The sequence below is a fragment of the Meriones unguiculatus genome, chromosome 11 (assembly GCF_030254825.1).
Source record: "Meriones unguiculatus strain TT.TT164.6M chromosome 11, Bangor_MerUng_6.1, whole genome shotgun sequence".
NCBI classification, from domain to species: Eukaryota; Metazoa; Chordata; class Mammalia; order Rodentia; family Muridae; genus Meriones; species Meriones unguiculatus.
The window spans coordinates 98,877,405-98,905,109 of NC_083359.1; the positions used below are offsets into that span (position 1 = coordinate 98,877,405).

General features: G+C 41.6%; 2 protein-coding genes across 7 annotated transcripts in view; one reads left to right on the forward strand and one right to left on the reverse strand.

Moving 5' to 3' along the window:
- Nucleotides 1-930: 930 nt before the first annotated feature.
- Nucleotides 931-17,215, reverse strand: Tfb2m (transcription factor B2, mitochondrial). 3 transcript variants are annotated; one of them, XM_060364781.1, is made up of 8 exons: nucleotides 16,740-17,215; nucleotides 15,869-15,957; nucleotides 13,156-13,306; nucleotides 9,221-9,372; nucleotides 6,328-6,417; nucleotides 4,592-4,654; nucleotides 3,533-3,696; nucleotides 931-1,616 (listed from the first exon to the last, which is right to left on the reverse strand). In XM_060364781.1, exons 1-8 carry the CDS (start codon nucleotides 17,050-17,052, stop codon nucleotides 1,511-1,513), a joined length of 1,128 nt encoding a protein of 375 aa, XP_060220764.1. In that variant the 5' UTR covers nucleotides 17,053-17,215; the 3' UTR covers nucleotides 931-1,510. The 3 variants fall into 3 exon arrangements, with proteins under 3 accessions (XP_060220764.1, XP_021482378.1, XP_021482377.1); XM_021626703.2 differs by having other exon boundaries at nucleotides 931-1,731; nucleotides 9,221-9,369; nucleotides 16,740-17,212; XM_021626702.2 differs by having other exon boundaries at nucleotides 931-1,731; nucleotides 16,740-17,210.
- Nucleotides 17,216-17,308: 93 nt separating this feature from the next.
- Nucleotides 17,309-27,705, forward strand: part of Cnst (consortin, connexin sorting protein) — a 75,866-nt gene continuing 65,469 nt past the window's right edge. For 3 of the 4 annotated variants that reach the window (XM_060364779.1, XM_060364778.1, XM_060364780.1), the window contains exon 1: nucleotides 17,410-17,537. Coding sequence is in view for 1 of the 4 variants with exons in the window: in XM_060364777.1 (XP_060220760.1) it covers nucleotides 17,340-17,537 (198 nt within the window). In the remaining 3 variants the exon portion in view is untranslated. Of the gene's footprint in view, nucleotides 17,538-27,705 lie in introns of all 4 variants that reach the window. The other variant, XM_060364777.1, reaches the window with a different exon arrangement.

Consider the following 27,705-nt stretch of genomic DNA (forward strand, 5'->3'; position numbering starts at 1 on the left):
CGATAGGAAAGTACCTTTAGGTCCCATACTTTTAGGTCCCAAATGATCTAGTTTGTTTTTATTTTTCTTCAAGGGCCTTATACATTTAGGGAAACTGTTTGAAAACTGAGCCACATCTCAACAGGAACTTTTTATTTTTTTTTTTTCCGAGACAGTTTCTCCGTGTAGCTTTGGCTGTCCTGGAACTCCTGAAAACCAGACTGGCCTCCAACTTACAGAGATCGGCCTGCCTCTATCTCCTGAGTGCTAGGATTAAAGGCATGTGCCTCTACCACCCAGGCTGGACTTTTTTTTTTTTTTATTGGATGACCTTACTTCATAAGCTAAGAATTCAAGGTGTTCCCCATCCCCAAGTCCCTTTCTTTCTGAGTATAGTGGATTCATTCCAGGGCCATGACAGGCAAGCACCCCACCGCTGAGCTAGATTGCCATCCTTGAAATCCTTTTGTGTGTGTGTTATGTGTGCATGAGCATGTGGTGGGCAAATCTTTTAATTTTTTTTGACACAAGATCTTTAGAGCCTTTCCAACTGAGCCTCAGCTCGTAACTTAGCTAGGCTGTCTGGAGTGAACTCCTCTCACGTCTCGTCCTTCTGTACCCCTGCCACTGTTACCCAGCCTCAATGTGCCTTAGGAACTCAAAACTGAGTACAGCAAGCTCTACTGAGCCATCTCCATAGCGTGCAAGCTTCTGCTGTTGACATGAGATCCTGACCCCACAAGCACCCGTCTCATCTCCAACTCTCACTGGCTTGATCTCCCACCTCAGTCACCCATGCTACTGCCGGTGCACGACCCAGCAATTAGCTCCTCAGGAAACTTCAGTTAAATACACTGACTCATGTACTGGAAGCACACTGGCTGCACAGGACTAAAGTAAGTTGGGGATTAATTTAATATATTTATGCATTTGGAGACAAGAAAACCAAAACATTATATAACATTTTTATTTCCAAAAAAGTTAAAAACATACTAAAATTTAGACAATTACATTATATAGCACTAATAATCCACTTCACATACTGAAAGAAAAGCTAGTGACCTTCTGAAATGAGTTTTTATTCTGTTTTGTTTGACAGGGTTACTTCCTAGCCCAAACTGGTCTTAAACTGACTATACAGTTGAAACTGGCATTGCACCACCATGCTTGGCCAAACCAATTTATTTTCTAAGCTTAACAGTACAGATACTGGAGGATGGAAGTCACTGACAAATGGTGAAAAGTGTGATATTTAAGGATGTTTGGCCAAAAGGCTATCTAAAAAAATAAACCAAATTACAGCAGACAATAATAATTTAAAACAAAACAAATTTCATCTGATCAAACTGACAAATCAAGTTTTCATTTATTCAGTTTTGAATAAAATAGCTTCCACTGTTTGTTCCAGGGCATTTTACTGAATCAACTTCAGAAGAAATTATTTGTCTAATCTGTTTCAAACAAGGATAGTTTCTCTTCTTCTTCTTCTTAGTGAGCTTCTTGAATTCCATTTCCATTTGTCTCATAATTTTCAAATAAACAAACAGCCCCAGCTCGTGGCTTGCAGACTTTTCCTAGAGCTCAATGTCCTCCAAGCTGTCCTCATACACCCATTTAAAGACAGAATCCTCCGAACACTGTATAGTTTCAAAAAGTTTTTTGAAATCATAAGGATGCAGTTTAACTACTACCTCTGAAGGTTTTCTTCTTGCCTGCCTCAGTATTGTAAGAGGATCAAGTAAACTCAGTGAACTGCAAAGGAAATCCAAGTAAACATGCTTAGTTCCCTTTCACAACAAGTCTCAATTACATGAGGGCCACCTCCTCTGTCCAATAAAAATGGCTAGCACATTGATTAAATTTAGTTAAGAGTTTCCATATAATATATGTACTCTCACCTCTTTGTACAGATGACTTTGAACTTCTCCCTTCTGCCTTTACCTCCTAAGCAGTGGGATTTTAGGTGTGTATACCACACTTAGTTTAGATAAGAAATATGAACATAAAAATGGTAAGCCTAAAATCTCAATACTTAGGAGACCAGGACAGGACAGTTATTCTTATTATTTCAGAGCTAACCTGTAATGAAAGTCACCGATTTAAGCTTTAACGTGATGTAATTAATTCTCACAAAAATTCTAGTTTACATAGTATCTTTTTTTTATTTTGGGTAGGGACTCACTATATGGTGGTGGCTGGCCTTGAACTTATTATGTAGACCAGGCTAGCTTCAAATTCCTCCTGCCTCTGCTGTGATTAAATCTGTACTGTGATCAAAGCGTGTGCCACCACACACACCTGATATTTTTCTTTCATTCTTTTTGATATCTGCATTTAAACAGCCACCACCACAAGACAGCAAGATGAAAATTAGGTTTCTTTTAGTGGTCTACTGACAATTGAAACTTTTGTGTATCTGTGAGGGGTTTTTGTTTTTTTCAAGACAGGGTTTCTGTGTAGCTCTGAAACTAGCTCTGTAGACCAGGCTGGCCTCCAAACTCACAAAGATCCACCTGTCTCTGCCTCCCAAGTGCTGGGATTAAAGGCTCCACCACTGTCTTAAAGACAGTTCCACTTTCTACCCCAGCTGGTCTGGAACTAACAATGTAAACCTAGAACAAATGTGATGAAGCTCCTGGGTATTAAGATTAGAGGTTTGACCTTTATATGTGAACACTGAGAGTAGTAGCACACAGCTACACACTCATAATCCCAGCACTTGGCAGGTGAAGGCAGAAAGGTCAGAAGTTCAAAGTCTTATCTGGCTGTATAAACAGTTAAGGCTACATGAAACCCAATCTCAAAATAAAGAACGAAACAAGTAAAACTACTTAACTAAGAATAAATATTTCCAGTCAACAGTCCTATTAAGGTTATATGGTAAACGATGATTAATTAAAATAACACCTTTTCTATCTTCTGACAATACGATAGGGGCTGTTAGTTACAAGGTGAATGGAGAATACATCACGCAGGCTGCAGAGATGGCTCTGCGGTTAAGGGTGCTTGCTGTGAGGACCTGCAAGCACCTATGAAGAGCAGCTCATAACCACCTATAGTTCCATCGTCAGGGGCTGCGCCATGCTGTTCTGGCCTCCACAGCACATGTGGGTACACATAAAAACAAAGCAAACAAAGCTAACAAAGCTGACAAACGTAAGACAACCTCTGAGTATCCTATGTTCTGCTGCTTAAAGATGAAAATAAGTGAAGCTCAGAGGAAGTGTGTGGAAAACATAATGCACAAAAGGGAGAAAAGGTACTTTTATTGATTGTTCTTTGAGTTTTATCTTATGGGTAAGTGTATGCGTCACATGTGTGGGAACCCACAGAGGCAAGCAGGGGATGTTGGAGCCCCTGGGGCTGTAAGTACAGGTGTTTGTGGGCTGCTTCTCAACCATCTGTCTAGCCCAGAAGGAAGCATTTGTAACAGGTTCATGAAACATGGATATACCTTACGGTAAACCAAGATGTGAAAAGCCACCTTCTAACACAAGAGACAGTCTCACTATTTCACTACTTTTAAACTTGTCTTCATTGAATTTCTACTTACCGTAAATGCTGTATTATTGGAGCATTGCGCTTCCCAAAGCAGTGCTTTACCATGTGGAAAAATGTTTCATAGGTCATAGGATTTAAGTGTTCTGTAAATAAATTCCTACGAGGAGTCAATCGAACAAGATATAGGCTATTTTTCCTTGATACTTTTAATAACTCCTAGACAGAAAAAAAAGTAATTTTTCTCAGTCAAACTATTACCAGAGTACTTACTACCAGACTATTTATTCCTCCAAGCCACTTGATGCACAGCCCCACACATCTCTGGGTGTTCCTGTTGAAGGCCTAACACTTTGTAACCTGGGCCACGTCAGAGTTCTGAACAAAGAGTAACCTAGAAGGATGAGATTTTTATTCTATGTATGATAAAGAGCAGTGTTGCTTACTATTTGCCACAAGAAGTAATGGGAGGTCCAATTCCATTCCTCAGCTCCAGGGCAAACCCAATATGTGCCTGGCAAACCACTCACCACTTCTTGGGCTGGAAGTTCAAACAGCAACCTTTATCTAACCAGAAGAGCCAAGCGTATTGACTTTTGACTCTAGTAAAACTCAAGAGCTGAAACAAAGCTCCACATGCCCTTGCTGTGTTCAAGGGACACCACCACCAGACCGAAGGATACAGAAGTATCATTGACTAGCTTTTCCTTATTCCTTTTTTTTTCTAAGCATATATCTATTTATTGTCTGTCTGTACAGATGTATGCACAATTTTATTGCTGAAAAAAAAAATTAAGTTAATACAGAATAAAGATCTCTGTCTTTTTTTTTTAAGCCATCTCAACAGCCTCTAAAGACAATCTTAAAAAAAATAAAAACGGGGTTGGAGAGATGGCTCAGAGGTTAAGAGCACTGGCTGCTCTTCCAGAGATCCTGAGTTCAACTCCCAGCAACCACATGGTGGTTCTCAACCACCTATAAGGAGATCTGATGCCCTTTTCTGCTTTGCGGTTGTACATGCAGGTAGAACATTGTATACATAATAAAAAATAAAGAAAAAAGAAAAGAAACACTTCGTTATATGATAAAAGGGAATAGCATTGTCTGTTCTTACCCCCTGCTTTGACTTTTCTAGGTTCCCATACTCGGGATACACATTAAATGACGACCCAGGTTCCTAGAGGAAAGAAAAGAGACAAGATCTTTCAGTAGGTCTGTGTTTGGCGCATGTGCACATATGTGTGTGGAGCTTGGAGGTTGTTTGCAGGTGTTTTCGCCTATCATTCTCTCCATGTTATTTTTCAGGTCAGAGTCTCTCACTGGGCCTGGGGCTTATGGATTCTGTAGGACTGGCCGGCCAGCAAGCTCCAAGGATCCTCCTGTCTCGGCCTCCCAGCCCTGGGATTAGAATCATAGGCTACTGCATTAAACACTGCATGGGTGCTAAAAATTGAACTAAGGTCCTCGTGTTTGTAGTGCAAGCACTTAGCAACTGAGCCATCTCAACCCCAGGACATTCTTTAGTTTACTTATCACAAATGAGGACCAAGGCTCCTCAATTCCTTTATTTATTTCTCTTTAGTCAAAAATGCCTCAAATTATTGTTGCTTTAATAAAAAACAACAACATCAACAAAACAAAAAAATAAAAAAAACTACCTTTATAAGTCTGGGGGTGGTGGTCTATAATTATAATCTCTCTCTCTCTTTTAAGACAGAGTTTCTTTCTCAGGACAGCCTTGGCCGTTCTGGAACTCACTCTGTAGACTTGCAGTTCAGGCTTGCCTTGAACTCACAGAGCTCTTCCTGCCTGCCTCTGCCTCCCAAGTACTGGGATTAAAGGCATGTGCCACCACCACCCGGCTCAATTATAGTCTCTGTACTTGGGAGATAGAGGCAGCCTGGGCCACATGAAACCCTGTCTACTCCAGCCTGCAATAACAAAACAAACAATCCAGGGGCTAGGGCTGTAGATCTCTGGATTTGAGCACTTGTCTCTGTGTTCAAATCCAAAACCACCACACAAATAAAAGGATAAATTACTTCAAACTAACCTGGCATTATGCAGTAAGTGTTAACACTGAGTTAACTATTGAATTATAATACAGCACATTCTGTCTAACAGGTAAAGAGAACACGTCAAGCTCGATATGGTGATACAAATCTATAATCCTAGTACCCAAGGAAGCTGAGAAAGGAGGATGGAAAGTGTAAGGTCACATACACTTTCTGCCTCAAAGCAATAGACTATTTACTATATTAAAAGGAAAGAAAAGAATGGGAAAAACAGAAGAATAAAAGTATTTCACCTGTCCTACTAGTGATTTTTGACCTGCAGAACTGAGGCAATGAGTGACTCATAAGATTTCCTTCCTTTCTGTAGAGCATATCTCAAACAAATCAAATTTCCTACTTTTATCATGAGACAGTCATATTACTTTTATGCTAAGAGGAAAAAAATGCCACACAAATGTCAACATTATTCTCCTTTTAAGAGCTGGTGATAACACTTGACTTTAATTTCAGCTCTCAGGAGGCAGAGGCAGGAGGATCTCTGTGAATTCAAGGCCATCCCTTCTGGGACGCTGGCTGAGTAGGAAGGTCAGCTGGGTGCTTTCTCTGCCTCTGAGCTAGCAGGCTTCCCCCCAGCATCTGGCTCCCGAGTCTTCACTGGTAAAATTGAACCATCATGATTTTGTTAAAAACATAGGCTTCATAGTGCACTCTATCTCAAAATAAAGTTAAACAAGGTGGAAAATACTGAAATGAATCTTTCAAACTAACCTTTAGTGCAGCATTTGCTTACCAGCCTGAGTCACACCGTTCTCCTGTCATGTAAGGCTTTACTCACCGTGTGCAGAAACTTAATTTTACAAGCCACCTGCCAAAGCACACCCAGTACGTGATAAAAATCTGGCCTTTCAGGAGTCGCTGTTACTTTCTAGTGAAAACAAACACACAAAATTAGGTCACATAGAATCATGATCTCAAATGCTGGATTTTAACTGTAACATCTTAATAGCATCTAGAAATTTAAATTAAAAAATGAGAATTGGCCAGGCATGGTGGCACACATCTTTAGACCCAGTTCTCAGGAGGCAGAAGCAGAAGGATCTCTGTGAATTCTAAGACAGACAGGACTACATAGAGTTCCCATCTTAACAAACAAAACAATGAGAACTAAATATCAACATTAACTACAAGCACTTTTAAGGACAGTGAAAACAAATGACAACCTATAAAATTGCTATATGACTGGAGTGGTTAACAACACCTGCTCTTCCAGAGGACTAGAATTTGGTTCTAGTCACAGACAAAGCGCCACTCAACACTCAAAACAGTGAGCTATTAAATCATGCATCAAGAATTGTTAAACCTGTAACTCTAGCTCCAGGGATTCCAGTGCCTTCTAGCTCTGCCAAGTACCTTGCACATACATGGCATAAAGACATACATCTAAATAAAAAGAATTTTTTTTTTTTTAAATAAGAAAAGAAAGAAATAAATCACAGGCCAGAAAGATGGTTCAGCGATTAAGAGCAATGGATGTTCTTTCAGAGGAAAAAAGTTCAATTCCTAGCACCCACGTGACAGGTCACAATGTCTGTAACTCCAGACCCAGAAGATCCAATACCCTCATTTGGCCTCTTCAATCATTATATGAACATACATGGACATGCAACCATCATACACGTGAAATAAATAAACAAAATCTCAAAAAATTACTATGTATGAAATTATTTTTAATGATGTGACCTGTCAGGGGAAAACCTTATTTAAGAAAAGCTAAAATTTTAAAATGATAATGACCAGACATGGTAGCAAACACCTATAACCTCTGCAAGCTCTAGGGAGAGTAAGGCAAAGAGTCTGGGCTACATAGTGAATCCAGATTAGAGAGTAAAACTCTGTTTCAAAAATAAAAATAAACACAAGGAGCTGGAGAGATGGCTTCGTGGTTACGAACACTGATTGCTCTTCCAGAGGACCTGGGTTCAACTCCCAGCACCCACATTACAGCTCACAGCTGTAACTCCAAGATCTGACACTCTTAGACAGACATGCAAGAAAAACACCAATACACATAAAATAAATACACACGTTATTTTAAAAAATCAGAAAAACTAATCATTGAGCCACAGGCACAGTAGGACAGAAACAATTCCTGTGCTATGGCTCCAACAACACAACACAACAACATGCTCTACGGAGAAAGACAGGAATGTCAGGACTCGCTATTAGGTGAGCTATCATGCTGTGCGGCAAGAATTTTCATGGCTGGGGATGGCAAGATGGTTCACTGGATAAAACCCAAGTTTAATTTCTAGGATCCACTTGGTGCAAGGAGAAAATGACACATGCAAAGTTTTTTTTTTTTTCTGACTCCCACATGCTAACACCCATGCACATGCGCACATACACATATACACACACAAACATTAAAAAAAAAAAGTGTTAAAGCTGACTCTTCCTTGGGATCTGCCCAGTCTGCATCTCAAGTGCTGGGATTAAATGTGTGTGCCACCACCACCCAGCACGGCTGACTCTTGCTAGACACTGAGGATGAAGCCATCAGTGAATGGAAGTCATCACGGAGAAAAAAAACAAAAAACATAAAACAAAAACAAAACCATGATAAAGAAGCACAAAAAGAACCTGTAAGAAACACAAAATTTTGGGTCTGACACAGCCCAGGCTGCAACTATGTATTGGAGGATGACCTCAAACTCTGACCCTCCCTCTACCCACAAGCTACAAATTGTTAGATCACAGGTTTGGCTACTGTTGCCAAATTACAACCTGATGAGCATTCTTCAGTACCTTGCTCTCATTTTTGTTTATATATTGTATGGATGTATGAATGGCCTCAAAGATCATTCTACTGACTAGCCAATATCAACTACGTGGTGAAGACACACCCCTCACTTCTTGTCCCCTTGTCCTTTTGTGCACAATCAACACTGTCAACTGTGCTGGAGCAACAGCCCACTCACAGGAGGCACCTTGGTCTGTCTGTAGATTCTAAGAGCAATGTTCAGGGCTCCAGGAGGCCTCTCAGTAAAATGGGGAAAAGCACCAGGCTCTCAACAGAGCACACTGAAATCAAACCTGAGCCACTGAGATTTGTTATACACACCAAGGTGAATCCATGTTAACCTTTCTTTTTTTTCTTTTCTTTTTTTTTTTAATCTGCTTTTCCCAGAAATCAGGAATAGCCAAAGTTCTCACACAAGCCAGCACAACTTGCCAAGATAATGAAAGTCCATCTGCATTAACCTTTATACAGAAAAGGTCACCTGAAGGGGCGGTAACTAGTTGGCTATTTTTCTATTGCTCAGTATTGGTAAGCAAATAAAAACTCACCACTAGAAAAAAGAAAAACTGTAGTACTGACTCCAAGCCAAGTTCACAGATGGTCCAGGACCATTTGGGAAGGTGAGGAGTTAAGTGTTCAGTGGAGAGTCTAAGTTTGGAAGCTAACCAGCAAGGACTGGGTGTATACTATAAATATATTTAATGCCACTGAACTATACATGGCAAATAATTAAAAGTCTACCATACATATTTATTAAAAAAAAATTTTTTTAAAGCCCTAACTTGACTCTAAAGATTGTGTTACAGAACTTCATAATCTTAAAACTCTCAAATGTCAGGGGCCCCAAACTAAAAACACAGCGGAAGTTCCCCTAGAAGACCCCGGCACTCTCTCAAGGCAGCAATGCCAGTCATCTGTAACAACCTACCCGGAATTCTTTTTCACTAACAAACAGATACAGTTCTACTCGTCCATATCTGAATATAGATTCGCAGGAATACAGGTCGAACAGAATCTTCCAAAGCACTCGTCGTTCATGTTTATTTGGGAGGATTGCAAATATTTTCATAGGTACACCTGCTAGGGATACAAGCACAAACTTGCATAAGGCTCCTAAAATTTTTTCCTATGATCACATTTTACTGATGCCAAATATGTTAACGATGTTAACCTTACTTTAAATACTGATCAAAGATGGTGGATGACAAGCACGTATGGTGTGCTAGAATCACCAGGAGAATAACTGAGGACAGCTGGGTAACATTATCAGAAAGGTAGGTAAACGCCCCTAAGGTGAGATGCTGTAAAGAGCAGAGCAGGGAGCTGGGAAGAGCCAAGGGTTTACTGTGCAAGTGTGGACCTACTTGCAGATCCCCAGCACCTATGTAAAAGCCCTCCACTTACAGGATGCCATGCGTTTGCTGTCTAGTCTACCCAAACAGGTTACAGGCTCAATGACAGACACTGAGGACACTCAATGTCAAACTCTAGCCTTTCCCTGCACACACATGCACATGTGCACACACACGAATATGTCCTCAAACATAACGAAGAAAAAAAAGAAAAACAAAAGTTGCCATGCTGGCTAGTTTTATGTCAACCTGATACAAGCTAGAGTCATCAGAGAGGAGGGAGCCTCAGTTAAGAAAATTCCTCGATGAGATTGGTCTATAGGCAAGCCTGTAGGACATTTTCTTAATTACTCATCAATGCAGGAAGGCCCAGCTCATTGTGGGTGGTTCCATTCCTGGTCTGGAGGTCCTGGGTTCTATAAGAAAGCAGTGTGAGCAGGTCACAACGAGCAAGGAAGTACACAGCACCCCTCCATGGCCTCTGCCTCTACTCATGCCTCCAGGTTTCTATCTGATGTCCTTCCATGATGATCAGTGAAGTAGAAGCGTAAATAAAATAAAGTCTTTCTGCCCCAAGTTACTTTGGTCATGGTATTTCATCATAGCAACAGAAACCTTAACTCAGACAGTTGCCTACTGAAATGACAAGAGAAGGAGATACTAGGGGGAAAACAAAACAAAACAAAATAAAACCCTTTCCTCTTGGCACTCATGGGAATAGCCACAAAACATCTTTAAAAAAAGATTCTTGGATCTGGGGAGATGGCTCAGTAGTTAAGAGAACTTGATGCTTTTCCAGACCACTCAAATTTGGTTCCTAGCATCCATCTTGAGTTGCTCACAGTGACCTCTAACTCCTGCTTCAGGAGATCCAATACCTTTTTCTGGCTTCAAAGGCACCCATATATAAATGCACATACTTACACACAAGCACATTAAACAAACAAAAAATCCTCCTGCTGACTCAGCAGCTTAGTTCTGCCTCCCATTTGCCTCACGTCCCCTTCCCCCCGAGAAAGTGTTATGAACTAATGCTGACACCCAGCCAGGATTCCTCTAGACTGTGAAGAAGAAACCTGAATCCCAGCCAATGCAGCATTCAGTGGGATGGATACGTGGCTGAGGTATCCAGCCAGGCTTTAGGAGAATAGACACACTGTGTCAAGTGGCACACCCCGGGCATCTGAAAGTATAGCCCAGGAGTAGGACAGGCATTCAGAATTGGAATTCTGAAGGACTACCCTTAAGTGTGACTATGATGTATGAGCAGACGTGTGGTACAGAGAAAATATTTTATTTAAATTTTTTAATAAATCTTTTTAATATTTATTTATTTATTATGTATACAGTATTCTGTCTGCACGTATGCCTGCAGGCCAGAAGAGGACAGCAGATCTACTATAGATGATCTACTATAGGTGGGCCACCATGTGGTTGCTGGGAATTGAACTCAGAACCTTTGGAAGAGCAGACAGTGCTCTTAATCTCTGAGCCATCTCTCCAGCCTGAGAAAATATTTTAATGAAAATCATAGCACAAATTCCTGAATCTAGGAAAAGACATGACTATTCAAGTAATGGTTCATTCAACCACCAGACAGACAAGACCAGAAAAGGACCTTCTCATTGTATGACAGTGAAAGCACTTGATATACAGAACAAAGAAAGCATTTTGAAAGCTGCAAGAGAGAAATGGCAAGCTGCATGTAAACGCAGGCCTAGCATAGTAACTGCAGCTCTCAACAGAAACTAAAACAGGAGAGCTTGGAGGATGCATTTCAAACCCCGAGAGATGACAACTGTGAGGCCAGAACACCACACCCAATAAAGATACGTAACAATCAAGAAGAAGAAAAACATTCCACGATAAAAGCAGACTAAAGAAATTCTTAACCACCAAATCAACCCTACAGAAGATACTTGAAGGAATTCTTCAGACTGTAGAAAGGTAATGTCCAAGAGGCTAGAAGACTGAATAAACTACAATACACCAAATACTATAAGATTAATAAAATATCAGGAATAGGTATGTTTCAATAGTAATGCTTAATGTTAACAGTCTAAATTTCCCAACTAAAAGCTACAGATCCGCAAACTGAATTTAAAAACAGAATATCAGGGCTGGAGAGATGGCTCAGAGGTTAAGAGCACTGGCTGCTCTTCCAAAAGTCCTGAGTTCAATTCCCAGCAACCACATGGTGGCTCACAACCATTTATAATGAGATCTGGTGCCCTCTTCTGGCATGCTGGTGTACATGCAGGCAGAATACTGTATAAATAATAAATAAATAAACCTTACACACAAAACAAGTATAGTGGACATATCTTTAATCCCAGCCCTGAGGCAGAGTTAAGCAGATATGTAGAAGTTTGAGGCTGGCCTGCAACATACCAGGCCAGTCAAGGTTACAGAGTGAAAGGGACCCAGTCTAAACAAACGAACACGCAACAAAAATTAACACTCTCCTCAACCCTAAACACCACCAAAACAAAACAATAACAAAAACACCAATAACAGGATCTCATTATTTGTTACTTCCAAGAACCAAATCTCAGTTCAAAGACAGATGAAACCCTAAAGTGAAAGAATAGAAAAAGGTGTTCCAGGCAAATGGAACTAAGCGACAAGCAGGTGTCCTTGATGTAAACACTAAATAGACTTCCAACATAATCAGAAGAGATAAAATTTACTTTGTACTGATTAATGGAACAATCCCTCAAGCGGGCAATATAATTTACTATTAATGGGTTCAAACTGACCATAATATACAATGCCAATTCTTTGTTTCAGCCACAAAGGACAAAGTTACAGGGAAATGGAAGAAACTGAAGATTATCACATTAAGCAAATTAAGCTAGCCTCAGAAAGACAAATACCTTGTTTTCTCTCATATGTAGTTATTAAATTTTACATAGATATCTAAAATCATGTATGTATATTATGACCTGAAAGTAGAAGCAAGACTAAGAGATCAAAGAAAGCTAGCAGGAGTGAAGAGGAAAGTATGGAGGGGCTGAAGAAATAGCTCTGTGGTTAAGAGCACTAGCTGCTCTTCTAGTACCTTGGTCAATTCCTAGCACCCACACGGTAGCTAACAACTGTCTAAAATTCCAGTTGTGGGGAAATCTAACGCCCATTATGGCTGCCATGGGCACTGCATGAGCATGGTGTATAGACAAAAACATGCAGGCAGAACACACATATGCACAAAGTAAATAAATGAATATTTAAAGGTGATATGAAAGAAAAATTCTACAAACAACACATATAAGAGTCCCATGGACAATGAATATATACAATTAAAATTCAACAGTAAGATTCCCTTTCCCCTTTAATACATAACAGATATAAAATGGTTATTTATATGCAGGAAAAAAGAATGACATGCTCAGTGAAAGAGTAGCTGCTCACGAACTGAAATAAATTTCTATGTATTACACATGTATCTTGTAAACAAATGAACTATATTAGTAAATGAACTACACTAGCTTTAGTAAATGACAAAAATTACCTGCTGACCAAGGAACTGGTTCTATTCCCAAATCCTGAAAAACTGCATGTGAAGTGAAATCTGCTCTTACTGGTTCCTTAGATCTAGGATCCAGTCTAAGTAAGTCACAGTGAACCACCTGCAGCTCTCCATCCCCATTCTTCCATAAGGACTGAAGAGACAAAAGATGACATTAGAAATTCCAGCATCATATACACCTTGCTACAATTCAACAAATAAGAAAAAAATTAAAATAGCTGAACATGGGGGACATACCTGCAATCTAATCACTCAGGAAACTGAGGCAATAGAATTGCAGATTCTAGCAGGGCCCAAGTTACACAATAAATTTAAGACCAGACTATCTCTATAATATAGTAAGATCTGGTCTTAAAAACCCAAGGGCTGGGAGTGTATAAAGCTCAAAGGTAGAACATTTGGCAAACATGCACAAGGCCCAGGAAGGCTCTCCAAGTCCTCCAATAAAGTAAAAGACGTTACAGGAAGATATACATAGTCCTAATATACCTCAAATTTAACAGAGGAAATAAAAATCAATTACTGCATGAAAAAATATTCAAAGTGCAAGAGTTTTCTCAAGAGGTCTGAACAAAAACTTCCACAGTGGCTTTTGGAGTGCTGTAGCTCAGTACTTGTGTAGCATGTAGAAGGTCCTGGATTCAACCACCAGCACCACATTAAAGAACAAAACTAAGCCAGGCATGATGATACACGTCTTTAATTCCAGCACTCAGAAGACAGAAGCAGGTGGATGAGGCCAACCTGGTCTACAGAGCAAGTTCCAGGATAGCCGGGGCGCACAGAGAAACCTCTTCTCAACAAAACCAAAAGCCAACCAACCAAATAAACAAAAAACCAGAAAAAAAGGTCACTAACAAACTTTCCTTTCTTGTTATTAATTGCTTTAGCTGCTCATAAAGCTACGTCTTTTGGGAGGGTGTGGGGAATGTTAAGACAGTGTCTCACTCTGCAGCACTGGCTAGCCTAGAACTCACTATGAATATGAGGGATTCTGCCTCTGCTGCCTACATGCTAGGACTACACTTGGGAGGAAGAAGCACAAGGACCTCTGTGAAGCTGAGGCCAACCCGATTCACCATAGCCTTTTTATTTTTTTTTTTAAACAAAGCTGTCAGCTACAGAAACCATTTGTTTTACAATTTTTGGTGGGGGAAAAGTCTCACCATGTAGTCCATGTCTGGTCTGAAATGCCAATGTAGATTTTAGGTTAGCCTTGGAACCTAATGACTCTCACTCTCTGGCCAAACTTGGTGAATTAAAGGTGTGTGGCACTTCACCTGCCAGGCTCACTTTCACCACCAGGATGTGAACTGTGGACCTTGTTTGTGCTAGAACCAACTGTTCTACCACTGAGTATAACTCCACCAGGCCAACAACAACTCAAGACCCAAAGTTTCTCTCTCTCTCTCTCTCTCTCTCTCTCTCTCTCTCTCTTAAATTCAATCTTTAGCTATCATAGCTAGTTCCACAATTTTTTGTTGTCACCCATCACTTTAAATTCAGGTCATTAATTTTCTATGCTTCCGGGAAGTTGGCATAGATAAGTATGTTTTCTGAATTAATTTCTTCTCAAGTGGTCAGCTGTCAGGTAAAGACTCAGAAACACTGAAAAAAATCATTTGGAAAAAATAGCACTCTGCAACTGAATTTGACCATCTCAAAGCTTTTTGCTTTCATCTGAAGTCCTAAGTAAACTCAGAGTTTACAGGGACCCATTAACCTAACCTTAGCACTCACTCTCGAAATTCACACTCTCAAAAGGCAGGGACACAGCACCACCTACTGAAGATAGGGACACAAGCTTAGTGACCAATTATATATCACTCAGCTAGACTGTATAGGAAGGGAAAGATGTGAGATACTCCCTCCTGATCTTAAGGAATCAAACTACACTCATTTAACAAAAGGTAGGTTAACAACAGCAAAGTGTAACAAATTTATCAATAGAAGACTGATGTAACAAGTAGTTCAATCTAGAATTTGGAGAAAAATACCCAGTTTTATGCCTAGAGTCAATGGAGAATGGGAAGCTATGTGGGGATGAGCTTTCATAAAAGAAGTGTGATCTCCCATAACCCCACAAAAGGTGGGGACAGACCCAAAACCTGTCCGTTCAGATTCGTGAGCTCTGTGTGCTGTGTCATTCCTTCCTTTTGGGCAGAGGGCAAGAAGTTTTGGAAAAAAAGGACTCCTGACCCATTGTGAATCAAGGTAGGTCAGAGACTATCGTCATAGGCTACTCTCATGCAGAAAGCTTACAATAATAACAGCTCTCAACCGAAGGCTCATGGTTTGCTTTGCAGTGAGGTGGTCCTAGTCCCTATACCTGTCCTTTGGGAATAAGAGGTCTGCTCTCTATGGCTCAATCTGAAGGAGAAAGAGGAAAAGAAATAGGAGGGCAGAAACACTATTTCTGAGGCTACACCTGAGGGCTTCCAAATGTCCTTTATTTCAAAATACTGTGAATCAATGTGTCATAATCTGAGGCTATGATTTTCTGGGCCCCAATAGGAACTAGAAAACAGATCTCACAACTCCCAAGCTTCTAGTTACTCAACAAGCATGGAATACTCAATAGGGCCTAGTCTTTATAGAGCTATTAGAAGAAATTATATGCTTAACTTTACTTTTTTAACCCATTCAAAGTCAGTGGATGGAACAACAAATTTACTTTAGGAAAATAAAAATATACCTTCAAATGTGGAATAAAAAGCTTTTCACTTTCAAAGACAACCACTTTGGCACCAGTTCTAAGTAATGCCTTAGTCAGGATTCCAGGACCTGGAAAATTAACAGAAAAACATTATTTGCAAAATAAACCCACAGAGTCACACACACACACACACACACACACACACACACGCACAGTGATTTTGGGACAGGGTCTCACTGGCTGTCCTGGAACTCACTATATATATAGACCAGGCTAGCCTTGAACTCACAGAGACCCTCCTGCCTCTGCCTGAGATTAAAGGTGTGAAATACGGTGCTGGGAATTAAAGGCATGTGCCACGGCACCTGGCCATCAGTCTCTTTCAAAGCAGACTTTTGCACAAGTTTTCAATCTCACAACATTCCCAGATGTGATTCTTTTTATATATGTTAAAAAATGATTGAGCAGTAAATCTGTACCCACAAAATCCCAACAGGCAAGCAAGCAGCCGAGCATTCCAGGACGATCACTGAAAGCAAAACTTAACACTCCTAAAACACTATTTCTTAGAAGAAAATCCAGGATCAAAGTTTGCAGCTAACCTCTTACTCATGGACTATCTGAATGTTTAAGGCATAAAACAATTGTGAAGTCTAAACGGAAGTCTAAAGACTTTTTGTAAAATCACAAAATACAATTCAAGGCCATTGAAAACGTCAGAGGGCTAAGGCGTTTGGCGTCGAACCTGACAACTTTATTTCAATCATGGAAACCCACAAGGTTTAAGGAGAGAACTGACTCTCGCTTAAGTTGTCTTCTGACTTAAACACGCGCGCGCGCAGAATAAACAAACCTACTTTAGAATATTAGGGATGTAAAAGCTAAGGGCAAACCCTTCTGCTCAACTCACCCGGATTGCACTCGATTATAAGTTGACGGGATGGATTTTCCTGCCCCAGAATGTCTCGTGCTATGTTCCTGGCCAATTTATCATTTATTATGTGATACGTTGGCTCGGGTCGAGCCCTGGCTGCCCACGCGGGCGCATACTCGAAATCAGTATCGCACAACGGCTGCGGGTGGATCTCAGAGAAGCCACGTCGGGTCCTTGCTAGCCAGCCCTTCCGCGTCGCGGCTCCAGATTCCAGAATGTAAGAGCGACCGGAGCCAGCCAACACGGACAGCGCCAGCCGCGGAGGCAGCCCCATCGCGGGGCCCCACATCTTCCTCTAACGTCCACCCCAACCACCGGTTAGGGTAGCTTTGGCGAAAACCAAGGCTCAACACAACTCACGTGCTCACACCTCACCTCCTCACTAGGCCCGGAGGAAGTAAACATTACCAACGGCGCATGCGAACGACGGAGCCTCGGCCCTTTCCTCGCTCGCTTCCGCTTCCGCCCAGGCTCCGCCCACAGACGCCTGTGAGTGGACTCTCCGGGTGTGTCCGGGCCGGAACTCTATGGTCGTCCTCCCTCGGCACTTCCTCTCTAGCCTCAACCTCGCACTCTATGCTCCTCCGTCCGGCGGCCTGCCGGGAGGGGCGCGTGGAGGGAGGCGGGGCGGGAAGGCTGGAGGTGTCGGATCCTCCGGAGCCGCGGGAGACCCGAGCCGGCGGTGTGACAGCTCGTCGGCCGCCATGTCAGCGAGCGGGGCTGGAAACAGACCCGGCGCCCGGCGGTAGCCCTTGCGTTGCCTCGGATGCCCAGGTGAGAAGAGCAGCCGGGCTGCAGGGGACCCACCGGCTGGTGGCGGCCGCGGAGCTGGGGAGGGCAGCTCACTCCTCCCCGGGCGCTGTCCTCCCGGGAGTTGCAGCGGGTCCCCTCGCGTCCGCCCCCTCTCCTGTTTCCCCCGCTTTTCTGCGGGTGTGCTGTTGTCGCGCGTCGCGCCAATTTCTCCGCGAGCGCTCGCCTCCCCGGGGATCCTGCGGCTTCGGCTCCGCGTCGGTGTCTCTTTGGTCGGTGGCGCGTCGCCTGTGCCCGCTTCCCCGCGAGTGGTTTTTATCTGCCCCCCGTACCTTGTTTCCCCCTCCACCGCCACCTCTTTGGTTGTCAGGAACCGCCTAGTGTCTCCCTTCTTGTCCTCCCTCTGGGCCAGGATTTTACCTTTTCTTTTTAAAATGCATGTTTGCAAGACTTAAATGTAAGGCTAAAAAAAAAGAATAATAAGATTTGGAAGCTTAAAATTTCTTCCTATGTTTAAAAGGATTAAAGCCTTAGGAAGCTTCTTTATTCTGTATATAAACTTAGTTAAGCACATTGTATTGTAGAATGCAATTTAAAAGGCCGATTGCAAAGACTAAAAATAGGACGCTCTAATGGGAATTTGGTAGTCTTTGGGGCAGTGTTAGAAGATCCGATTCTTTGAGAGTGATTTCAGTGTTTGGGGATCGTACTCAGAGCTTTACCCATTATCCTTTCCATCAAGGCCGGAAGCTGCGGCCAATCAACTCCCTAGTTTAAAATATGTACAATCCTTTCTGCTTACTCTGCTGGCAGCATAATTGAGCTTGGCATGTAAATGCACAAGGAAAGAGTTTCTGAGGGATGTGTCACCTGCCAAGTAGCCTGAAGACTATCCTTAGCTGATGGAACTCAAGGGCATAAAGAATTGACACCTGGAGATGGCCGTTTTTGAATAAATTATCACGCTGTAGAAGCAATTAACTGTTGTGGAAGTCCCGAGGATTCATTCGCAGACCTTAATTTTGTTATGGATTTGTATTATAATATCTTTTTCTTATTGAAAAATTTCGAGACAGGCATGGTAGTGAAAGTCTGTAATCCTCACATTCAGGAGGCTGAGGATCCATTAGTTTGAGGCCTGTCTGGGATGTATAGTGAGTTAAAGGCTAACTTAGGATAGAGTAAAAACTGTGTCTCAAGAAAGGAGAGAAGGAAAGATGATAGCCCCCTGAAATGAGCATTTTGATGAACTCAGAAGTACTTTAAATTTAACCCCCCCAGAGAAGTATTTTAACAATCGAATATGGCAGAATATATGTATGTATATGTATGTTTGTTTATATAAAAGAGCAATCACACACACACATATACATATCAGAGCAATGACAAAATCCACTTACCAAGTGTATCCTTGAATTTTTCACTCTTAAAATAGACCTCTTCAGCAAAGGTATGTAGCACAGTGGTAGACCACTTGCTTAGCATGTATAAGGCCCTGAATTCCATACTTAGCACCACAGAAGGTAAATACACTTAACACTGTGGGAAAAGTACACTTTTTAAATTTTCATAGTGGCTGTGCAGCACAGCCATATCAGCAGCCCTAGAGAACTTAGGGCAGGGTTTATTTTGTCCTTGAGTGGTTGATGAAAGAGAAGTTATGTTTATTCTCCCCCACCCCCTTCCTTTTTAGGGGGCCAAATCCAGGGCCTTGCACAAGCTGGGCAGGTGCCTTGCCTCTGAGCTACCTCCCAGCTCCCTGTTTTTGTTTTTCTATGTGGTTATGTCTGTGTGTGTACATGTTTGGGTGTCCATGCATTTGTGCCTGTGTGTTGCAATGTCAGGTGACTTCCTCTGTCTGCCCGCTTTGTTTCTCTGAGACATGTTTGGTCGTGAATCTGGAGCTCACAGATTCGTTTGGGCGAGCAGTCTCCAGGGATCTGCCTTCCTCCATCTTTAAACACTGGGGTTATGGATTTGGATCTTTAAGGCTCAGGACTCGGTTGTCATGTTTTCGTGGCAAACGCTTTACAGCCTTCGCCCTCACCCTTGGCTAACTCATCCTCCTCCTGCCTTAACTGGGATTGCAGGCATGTGTCATGTGCTCAGTTGTTTCCCTTTGCAGCGTGTTAATGGCTTGCCTGTTTGTGTTTGTAGTTGAGTAACACAGAAACCACCACCACCTCTAGGCCCCACATGGTAAAAAAAAAAAAAAAAGAAAGAAACAGTGTCCATTTCAATTTTAAAATTAATCCTATAATCAGCAGTTAGACTACATTTTTAGAAAAACTTAGTTAAGGTATTTCTGATCACATTTTCTTAGCAATTGTGGTTTTTGTAACCTGTGCTATTTTTGCCCTTTTGAAGTACTTTTTCTTTCTTTTTTTAATAACTTATTTATTTTTTATTTTATGTGCATTGGTGTTTAGCCTACATGTATGTCTGTGTGAGGGTGTCAGCTCTTAGAGTTACAGTTTTGAGCTGCCATGTGGGTTGCTAGGAATTGAACCCAGGTCCTCTGGAAGAGCAGTCAGTGCTCTTAACTGCTGAACTATTTCTCCAGCCCCTGAAGTACTTTTTCTAATAGTGCCTGCTGGTTACTTTATGGCTGTTTTTAAGTTATTTTTTTATTATTACGTTATCATAATCAAATTGCTTGAGAAAGGACTACTCTTTCACTTTGCTTTTCTTGTGGCTCTTAAATGAGAACTGAAATTGGGAAAAACTGAATGACATTTCTAGTTTGCGTCAGCATCAAGGCTGGAGCAGCATCATTCAGAAGAAATGGGAGATAATTCTAGAACTTTTCTAGCAGTCTCATTCACCAGGTCTTAATGGCTTTAACTCCTCTGTGTGTGTGTGTGTGTGTGTGTGTGTGTGTGTATCATAGTTGCTGCAATGTTTTTCAAGATTTCCTCCTAAATCTGCAGTTCTGATGCAATTTGCACTCACAGCCCATCTCAGAACTGACCCTGTTGCAAATGTTCAAGAGTCACTTTTAGCCACCCTCATTGACTGGCGCATAGCTATAAAATTGGTGTTTGCTGGTTAAAATGCCTTTTACCCTGGGAGTCTGATTCTCTCGGGATACATAAAATACCCTTCCTTATTATTATTTTATCTTTTTCTTTTTCTTTCTAAGTGTTGCCATTGTCAAACCGAGGGGACTCTGTGCAAGAGGGCTCTAAGAAGTCTCTTCCTGCTCAGTGCTGACACCAAACTCTGCTTCTTCAGTGAGCACTGATGCCCAGTACTTGTTTAATGAGTGTCCTAAGATGACTAGAGGGCTCAGTCATTTCCTGGGCCGTCACTCTGACAGTGCATTACATCTCTATGTCAACAGTGTATCAGGGTGTATGAATCTTTGTCTGCTAAGTCTGTTGGCATAGAGTAGGGAGAACTTGGAGCGGCCCCATGAGATCCTTGAGCTTCATTGTGAAACAGGTAGAGTACCTGCTTGTTATTGTGTTGAGACTGGTTATTTTCTGAACAGGTGTCAAGTGTGCTGAATGGCTTTGGAGATGTGGTCCTCTGTAGCATGGTGCTCCTTGTCAAGGGCAAGGTCATTTTTTTTTTTAAGGCAAAATACAGAATGAAAGAGGATATGGTATTTTGGCTTTGAAACTGTAGGAACCCAGGTTTATGTTTATTAAAGGGAAGTGTGGCAGCTTTACATAAAGCTGCTGGCAGGCACATCATCTAGGTACCTGCCAGGAGCTGCCTTGCATTGCAGCAGGGGTGGTAATCCAAATGAAAGCATCATGCTGTAGAGCTGAAGTAACCTGGAATCCAGCTGACCACTGGGGATCGGCCTCACCCAGTGTTGGTCCTGTTTTGACTCCTGTGTTCTAATAAATTTCCTAATTAATACTCCTTATAATCTAATACAGGAGACATACCTGCTTCCTTGATCAGATTTCTTATCTAGAATCTAGTCTTTATAGACCCGCACAGTGTAAGGCAACCTGTGTAGTGTTTACAGAAGGAAATACAGAGTTGGGGAAGGTGGCTAGACTAATTTTTGTGAAAGAGGTGTGTACAGTCTGGTAGTGTTTCCGTTTGCATTTACAGCTCCTCAGATGTGTATTTGGCAGCCTTTGGATTGATAAAAAGAATACAGACCACAGAGAGAGAGAGAGAAACCTGATACAAAGTATGGAATCTGCAGGTTGACCAGGCGGAATGAGCAGGTGGGCTGAGCTAGTGCACAGCTTCAGAGCCACAATTAGGAACAGTGCAAGCTTTGGGCCTAATGGTACATTGTAGCCATGCCTGGGTGGATCAGCAATAGCTGACATGATGATTGTGCTCCTTTGTTTCATTTTAATAACCACTTTAATACCTGTGTATCTCATGTAATACCCACATATCTTATACATTCCAATATAGCTTAAATATACACTGTAGTAAAACTTGTTTTTTTCTTTAGAAATCAACACTCTGGATGTAGAGGCAGGAGGATGGTGAGTTGGAGACCTGTCTGAACACCTTAGGTCACATAAAGTGATGCTTGTCGCTAAAACCTAACCAAAACACTAAAAGACAAAAATTAATAAAATAAAATAAAATAAAATCTTAAATAGAAAGAAGCTGGGTTAAGTCGCATGTACCTGTGGGCCCACCTATGGTAGAAGCTGAGAAAGGACACTCACTGAACCCTGGGTCTAGGGTCAACCTGGAAAGCATAGCTAGATCCTCTCTGGAAAAAAAGAAAATTTTTTAAACACATTGTTTCCTGAAAATTATTCATACTCTATTTATTATAGTTACTTGAGGAAGAAAACTGATAGCCTGGCAGTGTTTCAGTTTCTTTAAAAAGCTCCTTTAATATTCAAAGAGCTTCCAGAAAGAGATATCTGACTAAGAAGGTCTGGCTTTTTTTTGTTTGTTTGTTTTGGCTTTGGTTTGGTTTTTTTCGAGACAAGATTTCTCTGTGTAGCCTTGGCTGTCCTGGACTCTCTTTGTAGACCAGGTTTGCCTTGAACTCACAGAGTTCCGCCCGCCTCTGCTCCCTGACTTCAGGGACTGCAGGTGTGCGCCCAGCAAGGTCTGGCATCTTTAAACTGTTATGCTGCTTTTGCTTCAGTTTTGAGCATTTACAATTTACATTAATACAGACTTTCCCTGTGACCCTCTTGGGAAAATATATTTGCTTTCGACAAGGTTCTACTCTCATTTTTTAAGCAATTGGAATAATTCATCTGTAATATTTTTTTAAATATGGTATATTTAAATTTTTTTGAACTTTTATGATAGTTGTAGATTTCTGAAAGTGTTTTAGGCATAATTTTGAAATTACCATATTTGGGAATCAAAACCTTGTGTCATGTTACCACTGCACTTCTCTGCACCATGCTATCTGAGGACTTCCTGCTTTTTGTCATCACTGGCCATTTGGAATGGAAAGATAGTGTGTACCTATCAAAATACTGACAAATCTGCATTTCCCCTATGGCACTGTCCAGGAAGAATTCTGAAACAGTAGCAAAACAGCAGTCTTTATTGACATTTGGGCATTGACATTTTGACAGTATCTATGATTGTGAGAATTAACATCACAGTGGGTAAGTTAAGGCACACCTTTAATTCCAGCAATTAAAGAGGCAGAGGCAGTGGCTCTCTGAGTCCATGACCAGCCTTGGACTACATACTAAGTAAAAACTTGTCTCAAAAAAGTAGATAAAAAATAATTACTGTCTCTTCTAAGTAGATCTGTTAAATTTTCTTTTGAGAATATCTACATTGTTTTCCCTGGAGAACTACCACCTAATAGATCATTGTATCCTTTGTCTTTATTAGCTGTGTTTTGAGGACTCAGTGTTTTTAGGTGGGGCGTTCTAATTTCAATCAAAGCACAGTAACCTCATACGGTACTTGTGGATTTTGAAGGTAATGATTCCCTTCAAATATGTGCACTTTGTGATGCAACAGAACATTGTTGTCCCAGGCGTTGAGAGTGCCGCCTTGAGCCAGTTTGACGACTGCTGTTTCTTGTGTTGGATGAATGCCTATTCCCCCCTCTCCACAGTGTCCATTTTTTGCAAGTACACTTCTTATTACTGTAAACTCAATAGAATAACTGGGCAACTGAAAGTCATCGCTAAAGATTTCTCAAGGAGAACTTATTCTGTAAAAATGGGTTTATTTACTGAAGCTTAGTGTATTTATTTTTACCTAATGAAGTTACAAAGATTTTAGGATTTCCTTCCTGTACTCATAGAATATGGAAAATGCTTATTTAATCCAAGTATAAGGTATGTAAGTTACAAGGATTCAGGAAAATAATGAACATTATTTCTGCTCTTATACTCTGCATAGATAAAAAGGAGGAAGTGACCAGGCTTGTTCTTAGAGCCTGTAATCCCAAAACCTGGGAGGATGAAGCAGGAAAAATGCCACAAGTTGGCAGATTTCTTCTATGCTACATAGTGAGTTTTGTTGTTTTGCTCTGTTTTGTTTTGCATGCTGGAAATTGAACCCAGGAATTAAAAAAACACTTTTAAAATTATATTTGTGTGTGTGTGTTTACACGAGTGCACACACGAATGTGCACATCGGGGGACACGTGCAACACATGTGCATATATGGAGGTCACAGGAGCACGTGTGAGAGTTGGTTCTCTGCCATGTAGCCCAGGGGCTGAAACTCAGGTTATCAGGGTTGGCAACAGGTGTCTTTGCCCCCTGAACTTTCCACTGGCTCAACCCAGGAGTTTTTATATAGTCTGGGTAAGGGCTCTGCCACCAAGCTGTGTCCCTAGTGTCCCAAGGGTTTTGCTCTAGTTTAAATTTGTTGTGGCTTTTTATTATTATTATTATATCTATTAGAGATATACCTAAAACTTCAGGTAAACACTGTCAAAAATAGAAACAATGTCATTTGTCTTCCCTGATGTAGACATATAGTAAACATTTGGATTAGAAGAAGATAAAAGGTTTTTCTTCTTAACACTACTTGTGAGCTCCAGTTTCAAGGCATTTAGTTGGTCAGGAAAGCCCACCTTTTCTCAGCAAGAACAGTATTACAGACCAACCTGCAGTAACCTGTGACTGACAGGAGTTTGTATATTTTGAGTCTTACAGCCCCAGCTACACCACGGAGAGCTTTGCTTTAATGTAGCGCTCACCCTCCCTGACAGAAGGTGGGCATATCTAGGTGCAGAGCCAGAGTCCTTCTTCAGGAGCCAATCCAGCTGAAGCAGCAGCTATTCTAGGAATGCCTGAGTTAGAACTAAGGGCGCTGTGCCTGTGTGTGATGCTTCCCTTAAAGGGCGAGTGCCCAGGGAAGCACTTGGGGGTGCATTCCCGCTGGGCCCTTGCCTTAGCACTGTCTGAAGAGAGGTCTTGGAGAGACAGCCTCAGCCCACTGTAGCATGTCCTCTCTCCTGACTGTGCCTATCCTGCCCACCGCGGAAAACTCAAAAGTTGGAACACCCTGGCTGTTGTAAGCCCTGAAAATCTCATTTACCTTGTTCCTCCCCTCAATCATAAAAAGTAATTCTCTGAAGAGGGGAAAAAAAAAGTAATTGAATTTTAACTCAGGGAAAACCTGATTGTTGGGGGAGAAAAAAAAACCAACTTTTTTTTCCCCTGTCTATGAAAGTAAAATAAAAGCTTATCTAGCAGTCAGGGTCCACAGATTGTCCTCCATCTGTGTTGACAAATGTAATGGATTGGCCAGGGAGAGGGACACACTGCAGGGGGACAGGAGGACATTTCTAGCCCACCTATGCCAATTACACATCATTTTGAGGGTAAAATGAAAAGGTGTAGTCCTGCAAAAAAGCACTGGGATGTGGTCTCTGGTAACATTTTATTGTTGGTTTTCCCTTCTGTACTTAGAATGTCCAGCTTAGGATGGCCTTTCTTTACCAAAGAATTTTTTTCCCCAAGCTCCTATCCAAATACAGTATTTGGGAAACTTGTTTCAAAAAAAGCACATTAACTAGGTTTGTTGTTGATGTTGTTATTTTGTTTTGTTTTGTTTTTTGAGACAAGGTTCACTGTTTAGCCCTGTCTGTACTGGAACTAACTATGTTGACACCTGGCCTGGCTCTTGCTTCCTGAGTGCTGGATTAAAGGGAGAGCTGTCATGTCTAGTTACTTTATATTATACCTTCAGGAATATTTTTTATACCTCTTTCTAGAACCTTCACGATATTTTTGTTTGTTTTAAACATCATTTTTTTTTGTCCTCTGTGTTTTATAGTGAAGAGTTATTCCCCTGAATGAGTTTTAATGGGAAATTCAAAGTTGGTCTTGATTTAGGACTAGAATAAAAGAGGCCTATGTTTTATACTGAAGAGCACTCCAGTGTGTAGAACGGGGCTGGAAATAGGCTTGCTTACACATACATTCTGAAATAAAGGAGGTGCAAACTGGGTACAGAAAGACCTTAGAATAGTAGATGTAGAGGCATTCCCCTGAGATGAGAGGAAAATACTGGCCTCTGCATAATGTCTGTGATGTCTGCTGTGGTCCAGTTGAGGCTGTGAGCAGGGACCGGTGAGTCTAGAGGGGAAGGGTCAGTGTAACTTCTGCAGAGGTGTTTGGCCCTAGGTGCTGTACTAGAAAGGATCTCTAACCAACACTGAAGCTGAGCTGAAGTGTGGATTCACACAGCTGTCATTTTCTCTAGCAGCGCGTGGACTGCCCGTGAGAGATACAGGAATAGTTTGGTCATGGGATGTTGCAGATATTGAGATTTATTTGAGTGTGTCAAAGAGAATATTTTGATGCTTGGTAAAAATGTAAGATGGGATGACATGAACTAAATTGAGCAGACAGTAACATGTCATTATGGATTTTGAGACGGGAAGAATTATTTGTTCCACAAGTATGTGGAGCCAATGTTTTTATTATATGAGACAGAAAGGTAGTGTTTTCTGAAGATTAATCTGCCCCTGGTATGCAGGACAGATTGAAAAGGGATATGTGAGATGCTGAGAGCCTTTAATTAAAAGTAAGAATTATCCTAGGCACTGTAATTTCTTGACTCCCAAAACGATAACACTGTTTCTCCTTATTTGGAAGACTAGGAGATAAGCTGCACACTCTCTACTTAGGTTTTATAATACAGTTAAAATTGTGTTTGCCATATGAAATATTATACTTTATGCTAGTTGAATTAAAGAAATGAATTTTAATTAACCCTAATCCATACAAGGGAACATGTTATGATATGTATATGTAGGAAAAGCAGCCACTTTGGTGAATAACTTTGAAATGTGTAGGCTCGTGAGTGATTCTGGACCTGGTGTTAATGCCTGGGAAACTGATGGTTGATGTTGGAGCCGTAGGTAATCAGAATGTTACAAAGTACGGGGGGACTATGGTGGCCATCCGCACTCAGAGCACTTTGTGTAACTCTCCACCAAGGCATATGATGAAAATGCAATGAAAATGCTGAGCATCACCAGGCAGATCCTTAGCTGCTACCTCTCAAATTTAGCCTTCTTCACACACAGAGGGAAACCTTATGAGACAGTTCAGTTGTGCTTGTTTCTATGATCATACAGCTCTACCACGGAGGTCTCTAACTCAGGAGCAGGAGAACTGGCGATGTAGAATTCCCCAATTCTGTAAGTTACAGTTACATTATGACTCTCTGAAATAGGATTCTAGGTGGCGCTTGCCTTTAATCCCAGGGCTCAGAGAGTCAAGTGTGGACTGCTCTCGCAGAGAACCCCAGTTTATTCCAGTGCCCACGCCAGACAGCTCCCACTTCCCTGCAAGAGGGATCCCACGCCTCTGGCCATTGTGGGCACCTGCACTTAAACACACATACCCACACACAGCCACATTGATGATGATCCTTTGGGGCTTGAGAGGCAGGTGAACTGCTTATTAATTGAAAAGAGAGTTACAGGATTAGTAGGAATAGGAAGGTGGGTTCGGAGCGGTCATGGACAGGCAGGGGCTCGGGGACTGTGGTGAGTGATGTGCTTCTCAGTCCTCCCTGAGGGCCTGAACTGGAGTGGGGCGAGCATGCCCTCAGAGGCAAGACTGGCCTCCACTATATGTCCATCTAGCTAAGCTGATGCGTGCCCATTTCCTCTGCCAGCTCTTTGTCTTTCTGTGCTGTGTTGCTGTGGCATTCTGACCCTCCTTCATTTTTAATGTGATCTGGTGTCTCCTTTAAGGATGCAGGAGACTGGGCCGCAAAGATGGCTCAGCCGTTAAAGGCTAGGCTC